The sequence below is a fragment of the Aotus nancymaae genome, unplaced genomic scaffold, assembly GCF_030222135.1.
Source record: "Aotus nancymaae isolate 86718 unplaced genomic scaffold, 86718_ANA_hifiasm-v0.15.2.pri h1tg000021l, whole genome shotgun sequence".
Taxonomy (NCBI): Eukaryota; Metazoa; Chordata; class Mammalia; order Primates; family Aotidae; genus Aotus; species Aotus nancymaae.
In genome coordinates this window covers 10,470,011-10,490,618 of record NW_026988433.1, presented here as the reverse complement: position 1 = coordinate 10,490,618, position 20,608 = coordinate 10,470,011, and the positions used below count along the sequence as shown (strand labels likewise).

Genomic DNA, 20,608 nt, shown 5'->3' with positions numbered 1-20,608 from the left:
TATAGATAGATGGGATACTGGGCGTTAGCTAAATGATGCTGTGTACTGTGTATACTTCGATTCTGAAAAAATATACTAATATTCTTAATTTTTCTAATTTTTTTTAAAAGGAAGAAAATTTCTTTCAGATTCTGATCTGTGCTAATTTAGTTTAAATTCTACAAAATTTAGAGCATAAGTTGGATTAAAGTTGCAGATTTCTTCTTATGTACATAACCAGGGTCATTTCTTATTTTATCTGAAAGAATTCTGATTCCATTTCCCTTTCACACTTTTCTTTTATATCTGTAACAACTTTAACACTTTTGTTTTAGAAGGATTATCAGAACACAGAGGAAGTATGTCAGCTAAGGACTTTGGTAAATAACTTGCGAGAGTTGATCACGTTGCATAGGAGATACAACTGCAAATTAGCCCTATCTGATTTTGAGAAGGTAAAGTCCAAGGTCATAAGAATTACTTTGTATATCAAATTATGGGTAGAGTCTGTATTTATGCCATCTTTCTTTTGGCATCCAGGAAAATACAACCAGCATAGTGTTCCGAATGTTTGATAAAGTGCTGGCCCCGGAGCTTATTCCCTCTGTCCTAGAGAAGTTTATAAGAGTTTACATGAGGGAACATGACTTGCAGGAGGAGGAACTTCTCTTGCTGTACATAGAGGTAACTTTTCCTTTAGATCTAGTCATATTTCTTTGATCTATGTGGTGTAGCACTGTAGTAAATATTTAACTCTAAGGAATGTCATATCCTTTATCAGTCGGACTCATGCAGCATATTGAATTGGTTAAGAATGTGGGTTAATTGTGCTACTAATCCTCTTGAGCAAAAGGTGATATATTAGGACTATAAACTCAGAAAATTGAGACAGGTCTCAGTTAATTTAGAAAGTTTATTTTGCCGAGGTTGAGGACGCACCCATGACGCAGCATCAGGAAGTCCTGATGACATGTGCCCAAGCTGGTCTGGGCACAGCTTGGTTTTATGCATTTTAGGGAGACATGAAACATCAATCAGCAAATGTAAGAAATACATTGGTTTGGTCTGGAAAGGTGGGACAACTTGAAGCAAAGGCAGGAAGACTCCAAGTTGGGGGAGCTTCCAGGTCACAGATAGGTGATACACAAACATTCTTTTCAGTTTCTGATTAGCCTTTCCAAAGAAGGCAGTCAGATACACAGCTATCTCAGTGAACAGAGGTGTAACACTGATAGAATGAGAGGCAGATTTGCCCTAAGCAGTTTCCAGCCCAAGTTTTCCTTAGTGATTTGGGGGGCCCAAGATATTTTTCTTTCACAATACTTTCTTCAAAGGGCTGTTGTGAGATCATAGCAGCATGAGCTCAGTAAATATTAGCAATTATTTCTTGTTTACATTATTAATGTGCTACAATAATCTTATTTGTAGATTCTTCAAGAATGTTTCATTCTTAAATTTTCTGTACCATATAAAACTAAAGGCTAATGTTTTAGCAGTTTTGTATTTTTAGACCATTGTTCAACATTTATGACTAATAAGAATTTTAGGTTTTTTTTTTTTTTAAACTCATCTATCAAGACCATATATCTGTATCTAGCTGTATGTGGCATTAATTTTTTAAAAACATATGTGTTTATCCGTTTTTAGGATTTACTGAAGAGATGCAGCTCAAAATCCATATCAAAGTCCACATCACTCTTTGAAACAGCATGGGAAGCAAAGGCCATGGCAGTAATAGGGTGTTTATCTGACACTGACGTAAGTAAATAGTGACCATTTGCATTTTGCTTTTGAGCATTAGATCTTTTCTGAAAGCTTTTTTCTCTTCATAAAAGTGACATATATTTGTTTTTGTTTGAGATGGGGTCTGGCTCTGTTGCCCAGGCTGGAGTATAGTGACATGGTCATGGCTCACTGCAGCCTCAACCTCCCTGGCTGAAGGGATCCTCCCACCTCAGCCTCCTGAGTAGTTGGGACCATAGGCACGTGCTACTACGACTGGCTAATTTTTGTATTTTTTGTAGAGACGGGGTTTCCCCATGTTTCCCAGGCTGGTCTCGAACTCCTGGGCTCAAGTGATCTTGTCCTCTTTGTCCTCCCAAAGTATCTGTTCTCTTTAATTCAGAAAATAAAAAGTGAATGTTTTCTCATTTCCACCTCTAGGAGAAACTCCATGCATAGTTGCATGCATATCTTTCCAGGCTTTTCTGTGGTTATGTAAACATGGAGACTTGACTTTTCTTTTTCAGTTATTCCCTGCAATGTGAGACATTTTTAAATGTGTTGTAATGTGCCTTTATTTTAACTTGGCACTGTTTTTAGTTACCACTATAAAATATAAATAAAATAATGAAAACTGTTTTTAAACTAGAGACAGGCTGGACACAATGGCTTGTGCGTGTAATCCCAGCACTTTTGGAAGCCAAGGCTGACAGATTGCCTGAGCTCAGGAGTTTGGGACCTGCCTGGGCAACATGGCAAAACCCTGTCTTTACAAAAAAATACAAAAATTAGCTGGGTGTGTTGGTGCACACCGGTAGTCCTAGCTACTTGGGAGACTGAGGTGGGAGGATCACCTGAGTCCCTTAAGTTGAGGCTCTACTGAGCCATAATTGCACCACTGCACTGTAGCCTGGGCAATGGGAATACAACCCCGCCTCAAAAAAAAAAAAAAAAAAATCCTAGACATTGTCAAGACCCTAGAAAGCAATAAAGCTGTATTCTTAGCTTACAGTAGACAAAATACTCTTCTGAATTTTTTTAAATAGTCAAATTGTTCTCTGTATGTGAAAACTGAAGAACTATATGGTTTTCCAGTGAGTGGATGAAATATTTTCAAACTACCATGTGGTTGATGTAAGAGCTCTGCTCATTAAACTGTGCTGTTCACTTATATGCATTGTAAACCTGAGGGCTGTTTCTTGTCCATGCGTGCATCTCTTTGTAGCTCATATTTGATGCAGTGCTCAAGATCATGTATGCAGCAGTGGTTCCTTGGAGTGCAGCTGTGGAGCAGCTGGTGAAGCAGCACCTGGAAATGGACCATCCCAAGTAAGATTACAGTCTACCAAACAATGATTTTTGTGCTTTGGAGAAGCGTTGTGTTTTGAGTTGACATTCATTTATGTTTTTATATTGTTTACTGTATCCCTTACAATCCGTGTTAATATCGATAAATTTGCTTTCAGAGTCAAGTTATTACAGGAAAGTTACACACTAATGGAGATGAAAAAACTTTTACGAGGCTATGGAATAAGAGAGGTGAATCTCTTAAACAAGGAAATAATGGTAACTACACTCTTTGAAGAGTCTTTTTTCTCTTTCATTTCTAGGGCAACATGGGAAATTTAATGAGGATTTTATGTTCTCGGAGGCTAATAGAGCCAGGTTTTTTCACTACATTACTTTTGTTAGATATGATATTAATAAGGTGTTCAGTTATTTATGAGAGTATTAAAGACACCAAATAGTAAAATGAAGAAGCTAAAGAAGAAAGAAGACAGGACTGTGGAATGATCAGAATATAAATCATGTTTTAATCTTTAATCCAATTTAGTTTTTTGCTGCCCCCTTTTTTTTTTTTTTGACATGGAATCTCGCTCTGTCGCCAGGCTGGAGTGCAGCGGCGTGATCTCAGCTCACTCAATTTGCCTTAGCCTCCTGAGTAGCTGGAACTACAGGCATACGCCACCACACCCAGCTAATTTGTGTATTTTTAATAGAGACAGGGTTTCGCCATGTTGGCCAGGATGGTCTCGATCTCTTGACCTTGTGATTCACCTGCATTGGACTCCCAGAGTGTTGGGATTATAGGCAGGACCCACTGTGCTTGACCTGCTGCATTTTAATTTTTTGGCCACTTTGCTCTTATGGGCAAATGATTTCTTGGTTCTCTGTGAGTTTTCATAACAAAGAAATGTGCATATTGTCTATTTTAGGGAGTGGTTAGATACATTCTCAAACAAGATGTCCCGTCTTCGTTAGAAGATGCTTTAAAGGTGGCCCAAGCGTTTATGTTGTCTGATGATGAGATCTACAGTCTAAGAATTATTGACCTGATTGATAGAGAACAGGTTTGTAAGTTTTATGTTGTCATTTCATATGGCTTCTTTGTTTGTTTGTTTTTCTTAGACAGGGTCCCACTTCATTTCCCAGGCTGGAGTGCAGTGGTCGGGTTTCACCATGTTGGCCAGGCTAGTCTCAAACTCCCGACCTCAAGTAATCTGCCTGCCTCAGCCTCCCAAAGTGCTGGGATTACCGGTGTAAACTACTGTGCCCAGCCTATTGTGTTTTTAAGTGTTGTTATTTTTATATAATTCTATAATCATAGTAATGCCTAGGAATTAAATCTTCAGTACCTAGGATCATATTTTATATTTTAAATTTATTTGATTGTTTGCTGTTATTAAAAATGGATTTTCAGCAGCAGGATGGTTAACTGACGCATGCAGGGCTTAAAACGTGGATGACAGGTTGATTGGTGCAGCAAACCACTATGGCACATGTAACAAGCCTGCACGTGTATCCCAGAACTTAAAATTAAATAAAAATGGATTTTCAGATTATTAAAACATTGAACGATAGTCTATTTTTCCAAATGATGTATTTTCATCTTTAAGTAGAAAGGAAGAAGGAAGTCCACAATGTCCTTTGCAAATACCAGCTGTTTTTTCTTTCTTTCAAACCATTTTTATAGAGTGAAGACTGTCTCCTTCTGTTGAAGTCTTTGCCTCCTGCTGAAGCTGAGAAAACTGCAGAAAGAGTCATCATATGGGCACGATTGGCATTACAAGAAGAGCCAGATCATTCTAAAGAGGTGGGATTTTCACTAAGTAAATTATAAGTAAATCCAGTTTTTATGGCTATTAATCGATAGGATAGAAAAGATGGACTTACACATAGGAAGATCTACCTTTCTCACTGCAAGGGTGGCCTAGTATAAAAATTCCTGGGTAAATTTACTGCTAGGAAATAAAAAACAATTGTGGCTGCCTTGGAGTAGCTCCTTGAGCCCACACAGAATGACCTGGGAGCTGCAGGTTGGAGGGTGTCTTAAAGTAGCTGTTATACATGAAAGGTTTCTATAATGCCTTGCAATATAAACAATATTTTTTGTTATATAGGACATAATTGTTGTCAAATCGTAATATCAGCATAATATTAGAACATTGAAGCTTAGAAATGGTTTTAAGAGAGTTTACTTCTTTGCAGATAGGGAACCAAATACTTGATTTTTCCAGGATAGTTGGATTTTTACTGATTTTTAATTTTTCTCCTTTTTCAGTATTATATATAGGAGATGAGGTGTTGATATGTTGCCCAGACTGATCTCAAACTCCTGAGTTTAAGTTCTCTTCTAGTCTTAGCCTCCCAAGTAGCTGGGATTACAGGCATGTACCCACCATGCCCAGTAGTTAGGTTTTCTTTTCTTTTCTTTTTTGAGATGGAGTCTTGCTCTGTCGCTCAGGCTAGAGTGCAGTGGCTCGATCTTGGCTCACTGCAACCGATGCCTTCTGGGTTGAAGCAATTCTCCTGCCTCTCAAGCATGCACCACCACACCTGGCAAATTTATGTATTTTTAGTAGAGATGGGGGTTTTACCATGTTGGGCAGGCTGGTCTCAAACTCCTGTCTTCGAGTGATCCCCCCTCCTCGGCCTTCCAAAATGCTGGGATTATAGGCGTGAGCCACCACACCTGGCCAATAGTTGGATTTTTAAACCCCTAAGGATAGATACCTCCCAACTTCACTCAGTCTATTTCAATAATGTTTTTTCCTTTTGGAAAATGTTGTTTTTAAACACTTAATATTTACTATGCAATAGGTGTTAGGTTAAATACTTTATCTACTTCATGTTCATAACAAAGCTGTAAAGTAGTTCCTACTGTTGTCTCCTTATATACTAAGTTCAAAAACTAAAATATTAAGGTAAATGCCTTCTTCCCAAGGTTATTAGAAAGGCGCAAAACCTCAGTTCAAACTGTCTAATGCTGTAGTCTGTATTCTTAACTACTAGCTTGAACTGCTCCCGTTATGAAAATATTTGAATTTTTTTATTGCCAAGGCTCTTACTAAGCATTTTACATACATCATGTCTTTTAATTAAAGCATCTCCTTTTTTTCCTTGTCTTAGAAAAAACTTTTTTTTTTAGTAGTCGCCGAAAGGTAGTGATTCTTTATTAGACTTCTGTTCTCTAGGCCATTTTTTAGACTTCTGTTTAACTTTTTCAAAATGTTTTTTCAAATAGTAAATAACTCTAAAAGAGAATAAGGATCTGTTAATCATAGCGTAGCTGAAAGGTTATTTGGGAGAGTCGCATATTCTTTGGTATTTATAAATCATATATCCAGGAGTTTATACTGGAGTTTTTCATGTCTACCCCATATGACGCTCATTAACGATTCATTTCTCAGCTGCCGAACTCCTCCCTGATTGTCTTTTCTGCTGCTGTGGTTTTTATGTATTTGTATGTGATCTACTGAAGTGACCAGAAAATAAAATAGATTTTCTTTTCTTTTATTTATTTATTTTTAGGGCAAGGCCTGGAGAATGTCTGTAGCGAAGACATCCGTGGACATTCTTAAGATACTGTGTGACATTCAGAAAGGTAGCTTTTACCTCTATTTTCTCATCTCAGTTTTGTTACAGAGCTCATCCTCTTCAGAAAGAGGCATCAATGACAACTGTCACCACACCCACAGTTTTTCTGGCTCTGATTGTCTTTATTGATCTTACCTATTCATGAAAAGTCTTTCTTCCTTTCTTTCTTTATCAGCAGTGTAAGAACAGACACATGCAAAATCAACCTATCGTTTGTTTATATGCTTCAGTTACTATTTAGTGCTAAACTAGATTTCCTTGGTGTCTGGCACTCATTGCTCATTTTTCTCATTTATCACTTGGTTATGTTCGGAGGGAAAGCCATTTGAACTAAAAGTTAAATAAAACAGTTAAGAAAATAACTTTCCAGGGGAAAAAAGGAAGCTACAATTTATTTCAGAAAAATGACTTTTTCTTATAACCCGTAAACTTCTGTTTTCTACCTCCTGAAAGAATAATTAGCCGGGCGCGGTAGCTCACGGTTATAATCCCAGCACTTTGGGAGGCCAAGGCAAGCAGATCATGAGGTCAGGAGTTCTAGACTAGCTTGACCAACATACTGAAGCCCCGTCTCTACTAAAAATACAAAAATTAGCCAGGCATGTTGGCATGCGCCTGTAATTCCAGCTACTTGGGAGGCCGAGGCAGGAGAATCGCTTGAACCTGGGAGGCGGAGGTTACAGTGAGCCGAGATCTCGCCATTACACTCCAGCCTGGGCAACAAGAGCAAAACTCCATCTAAAAATAATAATAATAATTAGATTTTTTTCAAATTAGATTTCTTTTTGTGCTTAGTTATTGTATCTCAGCATCTGAAAAGAACTACTGAAGACCTGAGATGAGAGAACCAAAGCTAATTAAAATTTATTTTTGTTTCTTTTTTTTTTTAAGAGACAGGGTTTCACCATGTTGGTCAGGATGGTCTTAACTTCCTGACCTTGTGATCCATCTGCCTTGGCCTCCCAAAGTGCTGAGATTACAGCCATGAGCCATCATGCCCGGCCTTAAAATGTCTTTTTAAAGTTCTGATAATAAGAGAATTTGTATGTTTGCTATAATTTTTAAAAATTTAATTACAGATAATCTGCAAAAGAAGGATGAATGTGAAGAAATGTTGAAACTATTTAAAGAGGTTGCTAGCTTACAGGTAAACATGTTGAGCCATGTTAAACATTATTACTTGACCAATCAGTGCATTTGTCCCTCCTTAAAGTTTTCCGCACAGCTGCTCACGCCTGTAATCCCAGCACTTTGGGAGGCTGAGGCGGGCGGATCATGAGGTCAGGAGATCGAGACTATCCTGGCTAACATGGTGAAACCCTGTCTCTACTGAAAATACAAAAAATTAGCTGGGTGTGGTGGCACATGCCTGTAGTGCCAGCTATTTGGGAGGCTGAAGCAAAAGGATCATGTGAGACTGGGAGGTGGAGGGTGTAGGAGCTGTGTTTGTATCACTGCACTCCAGCCTGGGCAACAAAGTGAAATCCTGCCTTAAAAATGAATGAGTGAATGAATAGATGAAAGCAACTGGGAACTCTACTGGGCAGAGGTGGGGTGGGGAGGAGGGCAAAGGTTGAAAAACTACCCATCAGGTGCTGTGCTGGGTGATGGGATCAGTGGTACTCCAAGCCTCAGCATCACACAGTATTCCCAGGTGACAAACCTAGACATGTATATCTGAATCTAAAATAAAAGTTGAAATTACAGGGCTGGGTGCAGTGGCTCACGCCTGTAATCCCAGCACTTTGGGAGGCCAAGGCCGGCGGATCACCTGAGGTCAGGAGTTTGAGACCAGCCTGTCCAACATGGTGAAATCCTGGTTCTACGAAAAATAAAATAAGCCGTCATGGTGGCACGAGCCTGTAATCCCAGCTACTCGGAAGGCTGAGGCAGGAGAATCACTTGAATCTGGGAGGCAGGGATTGCAGTGAACTGAGATTGCACCATTGCACTCCAGTTTAGGCAACAAGAGCGAAACTACGTCTCAAAAAAAAAGTTGAAATTATTAAAAAAAAAAAAACTAATAAGAATGATTATTTTAAACAATAGATTAAACAGATTTGGGACTTTGTCTTGCTTACCTTTATTACAGGAGAACTTTGAGGTCTTTCTTTCATTTGAAGATTATACCAATAGTTCCCTAGTAGCAGATCTCCGTGAGCAATACATTAAAGCTCATGAAGTTGCACAGGCGAAACATAAACCCAGGAGCACCCTAGAGCCCATAGCTGCTGAGGTGAGGAGCCCAAGCATGGACTCAAAGCTACACAGACAGGCGCTGGCCCTGCAGATGTCCAAACAAGAGCTGGAGGCAGAGCTGACCCTGAGAGCCTTAAAAGACGGGAACATCAAAACAGCACTGAAAAAATGCAGGTGACAATCCAGATCCCTGAACTGAATAGCTTCTCTGAAAATAACAATTGTGGCTAGGTGCGGTGGCTCATGCCTGTAATCCCAGCACTTTGATAGGCCGAGGCAGGTGGATCTCTTGAGGTCAGGAGTTCGAGACCAGCATGGCCAATATGGTGAAACCCCATCTACTAAAAATACAAAAATTAGCCAGGTGGGCTGGCAGGCACCTGTAATCCCAGCTACTTGGGAGGCTGAGGCATGCGAATCACTTGGATCTGGGAGGCAGAGGTTGCAGTGAGCCGAGATTGCACCACTGCACTCCAGCCTGGGCAAGAGCGAGACTCAGTCTCAAAAAAAAAACAAACAAAAAAAAACAGGTTGGGCGCGGTGGCTCACACTTGTAATCCCAGCACTTTGGGAGTCCAAGGCAGGAGGATTACTTAAGCCCAGGAGTTTGAGACCAGCCTGAGCAACATAGTGAGAACTCATCTCTACCAAAAAAATTTAAAAATTAACCGAGTGTGGTGGCACACGCCTGTAGTCTCAGCTATTTTGGAGTCTGAAGTGAGAAGATTGCTTGACCCTGGAGGCTCTAGTGAGCCATGATTGCGCCACTAAACTCCTTCCTAGGCGGTAGGGCTAGACCCTGTATCAGAAAAAAAAAAAAGAAAAGAAAAACTACACTGTAAACCTCGAAAACATTTAAAAGACAATTTATGTGTTGATGGTGGTGGTGATGTATTAAACCAAGAAAGGCACATGCGTCTACTTTCAATGTGAGTAATCTAACTACCAATACTTTCTTTCTTCCAAAGAGACTTGTTTAAGTATCACTGCAATGCTGACACTGGGAAATTGCTGTTTCTGACGTGTCAGAAGCTTTGTCAGATGTTGGCTGATAATGTCCCAGTGACGGTGCCTGTGGGACAGAACTTTCCTTCCATGATACACGATCTAGCATGCCAAGCTGCCACGATTTGCAGTCCAGGTAACAAGATTTATAGTATACATAGTTATATGCTCCCTGGTTCATGTCGTGCTTGTCTCCCAAATGCTGTCTCTTTACCATTAGACACCACGGTACTCAGTTTAGAGATAGCATCTCCATTTTATGACGGGATGCTTATAATTGATTCTCTTTGAGGATTATTGTTTGATAGTATTTCAAAATATTAACAATGTCATTTTTGACTATTGACATTACTTACTTTCATAGGATTATGAAGTTCCTTGTCTCTCATATCTGGTTTTATTTTAAAGCCAAGCTTGAGAAAAAGGTTTAAGGGAGTTTTTAGGGTGGTCAAAGCTATATGGAGACCTTTGTATCTACATTGTGGCCTTCCTTAGAATTTTAAATGGTAATTATTAAAAGGTTGTTTTCATTGTCCTGAAGACATAGAATATCAGTTTTGTGATTTTTCTCTATTTTCTTTCAGATTTTTTACTAGATGCTTTAGAATTATGTAAACACACTTTAATGGCTGTAGAGCTTTCCAGACAGTGCCAAATGGATGACTGTGGAATCTTCATGAAAGTAAGTTACTTTTGAGTTTTTTCCCTTAAACAAATCCCTGGCAACTCATTTTGCACCTTTTTTTTTTTTTTTTTGAGACAGAATTTTGCTCTGTCACCCAGGCTGGAGTGCAATGGCATAATCAAGACTTACTGCCCCCTTGAACTGGGCTTAAGCAATCCTCCCACATCAGCCTCCTGAGTAGCTGGGACTATAAGTGTGTGCCACCACATCTGACTAGTGTAAAAAAAAGTTTTTTGTACAGACAGGGTCTCACCATCTTGCCCAGGGTGGTTTTCAATTCCTGGGCTCAAGTGATAACCTCACCTCAGCCTCCCAAAATGCTGGGATTACAGGCATGAGCCAATGCACCGGGCCCATTTTTTATTCATTTGCAAAGTTTATGAAGATACTGAATCCACCTCTTATATTTTCGTAGCCTAGACTGGAAAATAGCATAAGGGCATGAGGTCACTTCTCTGTTCCAGTCATGTTATTGGCTTTAATTTGCACTATCTTTCAAAACACAGGGCCTCCAACGAGGCCTCACTTGACATTGTCTTTCTCTTAGAGTTTAACTTAAATTTTTTTTTTTGAAGGTAGTCTCGCTTTGTCGCCCAGGCTAGAGTACAGTGGTGCAATCTTGGCTCACTGCAACCTCCATTTCCTAGATTCAAGCAATTCTCCTGCCTCAGCCTTTCGAGTAGCTGGGATTACAGGTGTCTGCCACCATGTCCGGCTGATTTTTGTATTTTTAGTAGAGATGGAGTTTCACCTTCTTGGCCAGGCTGGTCTTGAACTCCTGACCTCATGATCCACCACCTCGGCCTCCCAAAGTGCTGGGATTACAGGCGTGAGACACTGTGCCCAGCCTTTAAAATGAAATTTCTATAAGCCATAGACCAGAAGAAACACAGTATGTGGTTGTATTTGGCCATCCAAGCTGTTTGGCTCTAGGCCAGATGTGATGGCCTCATGCCTTATAATCCCAGCACTTTGGGAGGCTGTGGTGGAAGGATTATTTGAGCCCAGGAGTTCAAGACCAACCTGGGGAACACAGTGAGACCTCATCTCTCTTGTAAGTTTAAAAATTAAAATAAAGGCCAGGTGTGGTGGTTCATGCCTATAACCTTAGCACTTTGGGAGGCTGAGGTGGGTGGATTACTTAAGGTTGGGAGTTTAAGACCAGCCTGGCCAACATGGTGAAACTCCGTCTCTACTAAAAATACAAACACTAGCCAGGTGTGGTGTCGTGCGCCTGTAATCTAAGTTTCTCGGGAGGCTGAGGCAGGAGAATCGCTTGAACCCTCGAGGCAGATGTTGCAGTGAGCGAAGATTGTACCACTGCACTCAGCCTTGGTGACAGAGCGAGACTCCATGTCACAAAACAAAACATAAGGGCATGAGGCCACTTCTCTGTTCTAATCACTTTATTGGCTTTAATTTGCACTTTCAAAACATTAGGCCTCCAAGAATGCCGAGATTGCCTCATTGCACTCCAGCCTGGGCCAGAGAGTGAGACTCTTGACTCAAAAATAAATAAATTAAAATAAAATAAAATGTTTGGCTCTCATAGATCTGATTCTGGATTCTGCTTGCTGAAGATTGTTACTTGTGCAGCAAACTGACTTCTCTCTTTTTTGTATGATTTGGCACCTAGGCTTCTTTTGGGACACATAAAGATCCATATAAAGAGTGGTCTTACAGTGACTTCTTCAGTGAAGATGGAATTGTTCTTGAGTCACAGATGGTGCTGCCGGTTATTTATGAACTGATTTCATCTCTTGTGCCTCTAGCTGGTAAGTCTTATTTGTGTTATTATTTTCTATGTATTTCTGCCTTATGTAAATTTAAACTGTAGAGGTTTGGAACTAGAACTACACATAGTAATGTGGGTGAATCTTAGAGGCATAATGTGGAGCAAAAGACCCAGATGCAAAAGATTAAGTACTGTATGATGTCATTTGCACCAAGTACAAACAGAGGCTAGGACTAAGCTGGTGCTGTTTGAAGTCAGGGCAGTGATTACCCTTAAGGGTGGGAAAGGGGAAGGAGGGGGTAGCTGGGAAGTTGACAGTGTTCTGTTTCTTGTTCTTTTTTTGTTGTTTTTTTTGAAATGGAGTCCTGCTCTGTCACTCAGGCTGGAGTGCAGCAGGGTGATCTCGGCTCACTGCAACCTCCACCTCCTGGGTTCAAGCGATTCTCATGCCTCAGTCTCCCAAGTAGCTGGGATTATAGGCTCATGCCACCATGCCTGGCTAATTTTATATTTTTAGTAGAGATAGAGTTTCACCGTGTTGGCCAGACTCCTGACCTCAAGTGATCTGCCCACCTTGGCCTTCCAAAGTGCTGAGATTACAGGCATGAGCCACTATACCTGGCCGATGTTCTGTTTCTTGATGTGGATGCTGCTCCTTCAGTTTATGGACATTTATCTGGTTATACACTTAGCTGTGCATTTTACTGTGTGTATTTATAAAGCAGCAGTTTCCTTTAGAACTTTTTTATAATAGTGGGCCTGGCATAGTGGCTCACGCCTGTAATCCCAGCACTTTGAGAGGCCAAGGCAGGTGAATCATGAAGTCAGGAGTTCAAGACCAGCCTGGACATTATGGTGAAACCCCATCTCTACTAAAAATATAAAAATTAGCCAGGCGTGGTGGCAGGCACCTGTAGTCCAAGCTACTCTGGAGGCTGAGGCAGGAGAATCGCTTGAACCTGGGAGGCAGAGGTTGCAGTGAGCCCAGATTGAGCCACTGCACACACACAAAAAAAAGAATGTTTTAGGCCGGGCGTGGTGGCTCATGCCTGTAATCCCAGCACTTTGGGAGGCCGAGGCAGGTGGATCACGAGGTCAAGAGATCTAGACCATCCTGGTCAACATGGTGAAACCCCGTCTCTACTAAAAATACAAAAAATTAGCTGGGCATGGTGGCGCGTGCCTGTAATCCCAGCTACTCAGGATGCTGAGGCAGGAGAATTGCCTGAACCCAGGAGGCGGAGGTTGCGGTGAGCCGAGATCGCGCCATTGTACTCCAGCCTGGGTAACAAGAGCGAAACTCCGTCTCAAAAAAAAAAAAAATGTTTTTATAATAGTGAAATATTTACACATCTATGAGTGTATATGCTGTATGAGAGTTATTTTATTTAGTGTTAGTTGTATACATTTAAGGGGTCCGAGTGCTATTTTGTTACGTGAATATATTGTATAGTGATGAAGTCTGGGCTTTTAGTATGACCATCTATTTACTGTTGTTTAACTTATTTGTATCTTTTGTAGAAAGCAAGAGATATCCCTTGGAGTCTACCAGTTTGCCATACTGCTCCATTAATGAAGGTATTTGACATCAGAAATGTATTGCATTCTATTAAGATTTCTTACTTTTTTTTTTTTATTTTGTTTTTAAAATTTCTTTCTTTCTTTTTTTTTCTCTCTCTATTGCTCAGGCTGTAGTGTAGTGGCATGATCTCTGCTCACTACAACCTCCACCTCTCGGGTTCAAGCAATTCTCCTGCCTCAGCCTCCCAAGTAGCTGGGATTACAGGCATGTGCCACCACATGTGCTAATTTTTTTGTATTTTTACTAGAGACAGGGTTTCACCATGTTGGCCAGCCTGGTCTCAAACTCCTGTCCTCAGGTGATCCACCCACCTTGACCTCCCAAAGTGCTGTGATTACAGGCATGAGCCACCACCGCTGGCCTCAAGTTGTCTTAATAGAAAGAAATGGTGGTGTGCACCTGTAGTCCTGGTTACTTGGGAGGCTGAGGTGGGAGAATCTCTTGAGCCCAGGAGTTCAAGGCTGCAGTGAGTTATGATGGCACTACTATATACCAGCCTGGGCACCAGAAGAAGACCCTATTTCTAAAAAAACAAAATCCCATAGTAGTAGAAATTTCTTTGAATTCTAAATATGAATGTTATTTAATATCCTTAATGTAATTGTTTAGTTATTTTTATATCATTCATGTAAAAGTTCAGTAGATTATGTGATTTGGCTTAATAGTGTTAACATCTATGAATTTGTTTATAAATTTTTATCTTTCAAATGGAGAAATGGTTTTTCTTCAGCTAAAGATATAAACATCTCAATTAAAATAGTCGAGTTACAATCAAAGTATCTCATTAGCTAGTGGACTTAGTTTCTGGTTTAACTCAAGCCTTATATTATCTTCTCATTAACTAATTTTGAGAACAAACTCCTTGACTTATCTGTATTGAAGAAATAGGCTGTCTCTGAAAACGGTTTTCAATAATATGATCTTTCTTTATTTAAAAAAATCTAAATATTAAAATCCTTTATTACTCTGCAGGAGATGGGCTTGTTTTACCTGTTTTAAATTTGATCACTGCCCTGCTTCAAAATCTTCAGGAATCTAGCCAGTGGGAGCTAGCCCTAAAATTTGTGGTTGGTTCATTTGGTACCTGTCTTCAGCACTCTGTGTCAAACTTCATGAATGCCAGTTTGAGTGAAAAGGTATAGCTTCAAGAACAAATACTTTTGACTTTGGGTGAATATAGATGTAAAAACACTAACAAAGGAATTGGGAGTCCATGTTTTCCTATTGTCTTTGTAGCAAAGAAATTGATAATTCATCAGATTTAAGAACATTTGTTGAGCATCTACTAAGATTCCGGTGTGGAAAGAAGGTGTCTGCACACATTTTCATACTCATTCTCTTTTTTCTTTTCTTTTTTTTTTTGAGACTAAGCTTCTCTCTTTTTGCCCAGGCTGGAGTGCGATGGCAGGATCTCAGCCCACCGCAACCTCTGCTTCTTGGGTTCAAGCGATTCTCCTGTCTCAGCCTCCCGAATAGCTGGGATTAGGCATGTACCACCATGCCCAGCTGTTTTTGTATTTTTAGTAGAGATGGGGTTTATCCATGTTGGTCAGGCTGGTCTCGAACTCCTGACCTCAGGTGATCCACCCGCCTCAGCCTTCCACAGGAGTGAGCCACTGTGCCCAGCTCATACTCATTCTTTACAACAGCCCTGAGAGTTTCCATTCTACAAATGTGGAAACTCAGATTCAGGGAGGTGAAATAAATTACCCAAAGTTTTATATTGTAGTGGTAAGTCTTGACACCCAAGCTCAGTGCAGTTTCTACTGTACCACATTTGGTCAAAATATCTGTGTGTTGTTCATTTAGTTATCACCTAAATAGCCAAGTTATTATAATTACTTCTGAGAGCATCATTGAAGAGATTCTAGAAGACAAACTAACTGTGGATAACTGTTTTAGCTGGGCCTCAGAGGGTGTTGTCTTCATTTCTACTACTCTGTTGATATGTATTAAATGCTGGTCCTTTTTAAATGAATTGTATTGAGGTATAGCTTTCAAAATTAAAATGCACATGTTTTAAGTGTATCAACCAATGTATTCACCTTGTCACCAACACAACAATGAAGACTTAGGGGTATTTTTAATACTTCCTTTTTCCTCCCTCCTGTCAATCCCCCACCCCCAGACACAGCTTTCTATCACTATAAGTTAAATGCTTATACTTTTTGGATATAATGATGAATTTTCAAAGTTCCTTAATATTTGAAAAAGTTTTCAGAATGATACATAGAACTGGACCTAAATATTTTTTTATTCTTTTTTAAAAGTTATTTGGAGAGACTACATTAGTTAAATCAAGGCATATTGTTACAGAATTGAAAGAAAAAGCTGTTATATTTATCAGGAAAAATGCTACAACACTATTGCACAAAGTAAGTATTTGTTCTTAGTAAAAAAAAAAAAATTATTTTTTGCCTTTTACCTCAGTTAGCTGACATATGATTCAGTATAGTAGTGTTTTACTATTCAAAAACTTAAACTGTATTATAGCTAATAGTGTTGTATTTTTTATTATGGTAATTGACATTCTATAGAGATTTTATGAAATAGTAGTCAATCTTTTCCACTGTTGTCTCTTGATTTTAGTTACTTCTATTTATATTTATTTATTTTTTAGAGATGAGTTTATTTTCTGTCAGGCAGACTAGAGTGCAGTAGTACAATCATAGCTTGCCACAGCCTTGAACTTCTGGGCTCAAGCGATCCTCCTGCCTTAGCCTCCCAAGTCACTGGGATTACAGGCATGAATAACTGTGCCACATTCTGTAGTTATTTATTTATCTTTATTTTTATTTATTTTTTTGAGACTGAGTCTCACTCTGTTGCCAGGCTGGAGTGCAGTGGTGCAATCTTGGCTCATTGGAACCTCCGCCTCCTGGATTCAAGTGATTCTCCCACCTCAGTCTCCCAAGTAGCTGGGATTACAGGTGCCCACCACCACACCCAGCTAATTTTTTAAATTTTTAGTAGAGACGGGGTTTCACATGTTAGCCAGTATGGTCTTGATCTTCTGACCTCGTGATCCGTCTGCCTCGGCCTCCCAAAGTGCTGGGATTACAGGCGTGAGCCACGCGCCCGGCCATGTGGTTATTTATTTTATAGATTAAAGCATTCCAATGATCCTATTACTTATTTCTATTTCAGAAATCCTAATTTTCCATTACCCTTTATTTTTTAAAAGATTCTAATAGACTTTCGGTGAAAAAATAGTTGCATTAGGCATTTAATTTTCATTTGTCAGATTACTTTTTAAAAAAATGTGGGTTTTTTTGGAGACAAGGTCTGACTTTTTCACCCAGGCTGTAGTGCAGAGGTGCCATCATAGCTTACTGCAGCTTTGAACTCATGGGCTCAAGCAACCCTCCCGCCTCAGCTTCTGAGTATCTGGCGCTGCTGGTGCACCACCATGCCTGGGTAACTTTTAAATATTTTGTGAGAGACAGGTCTCACTATGTTGCCCAGGCTGGTCTTGGACTCTTGGCCTCAAGCAATCCTTCCACCTTGGCCTCCTGAAATGCTGAAAGTACAGGCATGATACTGGGCCCGGCCCCCAAAATTTTTAATTTGGAGATAATTTCAAAGTTTCAGGAAAATTTTAGCAATAGTACAAAGATCTCTGGTATACTCTTTATTGCTTTATCATTCGCTGGCATGCTCTCTCTTTCTCTATTTTTCTATTTATATATAAAATCATTTTACATTTTGTATATACTTTTTCTGACTATTTAGAAATAAGTTACATACATTATGGCTCTTTACCCCTAGACAACATTTCAGTGCCCTACAGAATTTGTAGTTTCTTTCCATACTCTTTGGATAGTGATAAAGGACATTAAACTTAAGCAAACACATTAGAACTATGTTATTGTAACTTTTCATGAAACACTTGTTCTTCTGTAGCGTTTGTAATTCAATTTAATGATAAACCTTGAGAAACTTAATTTAAAAGGTTTTTTAAATTATAAATTAAAATTCTTCCTCTTTATTTGTATTTGTGCCCTTTGTGAACAAAGTTAATTCTGTTTAGCTTATGAAGAGTTTGTTTCTTTTGCTACTTTCTTCCTGTAGGTATTTAATTGTCGCTTGGTAGATCTTGACCTGGCGTTGGGTTACTGCACTCTCTTACCTCAAAAAGATGTGTTTGAAAATCTCTGGAAGCTCATAGATAAAGCATGGCAGAATTACGACAAAATCTTGGTATGCCCTAAGGAAGCACACCTTCAATTCTTGAAGTATTCAAGATTTGGGGGCAGAAATGAAGTTGGCTTTGCCACCTGGTCTTAAAGATTTAGTAGAAGAAATGTTGAGCTAACTCGTGATTTCTACCAACTTCTCCTTGATTGGTGACATACTGTTGCCTGTATATGCAAGTTATGAGCATTGTTCAACCCAAAGAATTACAGTTTTTTTATTTCTTTTTTTTTTTTTTCGAGATGGAGTCTTGCACTGTCACCTGGGGTGGAGTGCAGTGACATGATCTCAGCTCACTGCAACCTCTGCCTCCCAAGTTCAAGGGATTCTCTTGCCTCAGCCTCCCGAGTAGCTGGGATTACAGGCTCCTGCCACCATGCCCGGCTATTTTTTTGTATTTTTAGTAGAGATGGGGTTTCACTATGTTGGCCAGGCTGGTCTCAAACTCCTGACCTCGTGATTTGCCCTCCTTGGCCTCCCAAAGTGCTGGGATTACAGGCTTCAGCAGTTTTTTTTATTTCTTAGGATCTGTTTACAGCCTTAGAATGTCAAATCTTACTCTGGTATATTTGAAACCCTAGACCTACCTATGAATCCGTTCTTTGTTTTTTTTTTTTTTTTCTTTTTCAGACTAAATCTCACACTGTTGCCCAGGCTGTAGTGCAGTGACGTAGTCTCTGCTCAGTGCAATCTCCGCCTCCTGGGTTCAAGTAATTCTCCTGCCTTAGCCTCCCTAGTAGCTGGGACTACAGGTGTGCGCCACCACGCCTAGCAAATTTTTTTGTATTTTAGTAGAGATGGGGTTTCACCACGTTGGCCAGGACGGTCTCAATCTCCTGACCTCATGATCTGCCTGCCTCGGCCTCCCAAAGTGCTGGGATTACAGGTGTGAGCCACCACTCCTGGCCCATCAGTTCATTTTTGTAGGCTAAGTTTAACAGATAGAGAACTTCTTTTGGATGTTGTGTTAAAATTTGCCTTTTATGGGGAGTTTGCTTGCAAGATAACTAAAATTTGGCCTTTCATTATAAAAGAAAGCCAGGCTAAATGTATGTCATTATACAATAAGCTGGATTACCTAAATATTACATAAGAAGTAATGACTGTGTACAAAATAATATGTAACATTCTACACAGTTATCACAAAGGAAGTTATGATTTTTATTGTTGGGTTTCATCTAAAAGGTATTAGAATATATTTATGATTTAACTTTAATTCTATTTTAATTTTTTAGGCAATATCTCTGGTGGGCTCTGAGCTGGCAAGTCTCTATCAGGAAATAGAAATGGGGCTTAAGTTCCATGAACTCAGTACTGATGCCCAGTGGGGCATACGTCTTGCTAAACTTGGTGTGAGTATTCTTTGTACTGCTATCATTGATTCTGATAATTACCTGGTTGGAAAATTTAAAACAAAGCAAAGATCTTCTTGTCCTTTACTTTTGGGAAGAGAGTGTATGTGTACCGCCTTATACATTTTATTAAGTACACACGTTGGTGCTTCCAGATAAATAAACTTTTTGCCTCATTTCCTTTTGTCTGTATTTTTAAGGAAATTAAAAGTGGCCTGACATTTTCAGCTGCTTAACTTTCTCATTTATAGGTATATATCTAGTATGAATTGACATTTATGCTATTTCAGGCATAGCCTTTAGCCTCATACTTTTGTTTACTGCTGTTGTTAAAGATAATATTAAAATGTATATACAGGTATATCATGCTTCAACAACAATTTATTTTCCTAGTAGGGGAAAATAAATCACCTTTATTTTTGACAGTGCAAAAGAACAGACAAGCAAAACCAAGTTTTCTTTGTTTTGAAACAGGATCTCATTCTGTCACCCAGGCTGGAGTGCAGTGGCATGATCACAGCTCACTGCAGCCTCAACCTTTATGGCCTAAGCTGTCCTCCCACCTCAGCCTCCTGATTAACTGGGACTGCAGGCATGCACCACCACACCCAGCTAATTGTTTTGTGTTTTTTGTAGAGACAGGGTTTCACCATGTTGGCTAGGTTGGTCTCGAACTCCTGACCTCAAGTGATCCACCCATTTTGGCCTCCCAAATTGTTGGGATTACAGCCATGAGCCAAAACCCCGTTTTCTTTACCAAAAATATAAAACATTTTATTTGCAAACAGTTGACTTATCAGGAAGATAACCAGTACAGAAATGCTATATGTTTTGAAGCTTAATTCTTCTGCAGTAATGGAACTGGTGTTCTGTTTGCATTAAGAATCAAACTTTTCAGATGAGGCATTGGTTAGGATGGCTAAGAGGAGTTTTGGACCCATGTACACCTCAACTCTCAGAATGATGGCTGGGTTGGGTAGTGTGAAGTTGGAGGAGCTATAGACAAATGTTTCTTTATAAAAAAAAGATACTAAGAAGGCAAGTTATTATGTTGCCCTTATTCTGATACATTTCAGTGTAGAGGGTTTTTTTTTTTTAATTTGTTTTGTTCTTTTTATTTCTAGATTTCTTTTCAACCAGTTTTCAGGCAACATTTTCTCACCAAGAAAGACCTCATTAAAGCTCTTGTGGAAAATATAGATATGGACACAAGCCTCATTCTGGAATATTGCAGGTAATTCTTTAAACATTAACGGTATTTTTGCTGTTAAACTGGT

General features: G+C 39.5%; 1 protein-coding gene across 4 annotated transcripts in view; it reads left to right on the top strand.

The window, feature by feature from the left end:
* Positions 1-20,608, top strand: part of KNTC1 (kinetochore associated 1) — a 102,982-nt gene that overhangs the window by 42,999 nt on the left and 39,375 nt on the right. For 3 of the 4 annotated variants that reach the window (XM_012447185.3, XM_012447183.3, XM_012447184.2), the window contains exons 25-43: positions 315-434; positions 520-663; positions 1,627-1,737; positions 2,927-3,030; positions 3,168-3,267; positions 3,918-4,052; positions 4,676-4,795; positions 6,514-6,586; positions 7,659-7,726; positions 8,672-8,952; positions 9,747-9,919; positions 10,368-10,465; positions 12,105-12,243; positions 13,725-13,781; positions 14,758-14,921; positions 16,056-16,160; positions 17,857-17,985; positions 19,215-19,331; positions 20,456-20,565. In XM_012447185.3, coding sequence (XP_012302608.2) covers positions 315-434; positions 520-663; positions 1,627-1,737; positions 2,927-3,030; positions 3,168-3,267; positions 3,918-4,052; positions 4,676-4,795; positions 6,514-6,586; positions 7,659-7,726; positions 8,672-8,952; positions 9,747-9,919; positions 10,368-10,465; positions 12,105-12,243; positions 13,725-13,781; positions 14,758-14,921; positions 16,056-16,160; positions 17,857-17,985; positions 19,215-19,331; positions 20,456-20,565 — 2,348 coding nt within the window. The remainder of the gene's footprint in view (positions 1-314; positions 435-519; positions 664-1,626; positions 1,738-2,926; positions 3,031-3,167; positions 3,268-3,917; positions 4,053-4,675; positions 4,796-6,513; positions 6,587-7,658; positions 7,727-8,671; positions 8,953-9,746; positions 9,920-10,367; positions 10,466-12,104; positions 12,244-13,724; positions 13,782-14,757; positions 14,922-16,055; positions 16,161-17,856; positions 17,986-19,214; positions 19,332-20,455; positions 20,566-20,608) is intronic. The other variant, XM_021669930.2, reaches the window with a different exon arrangement.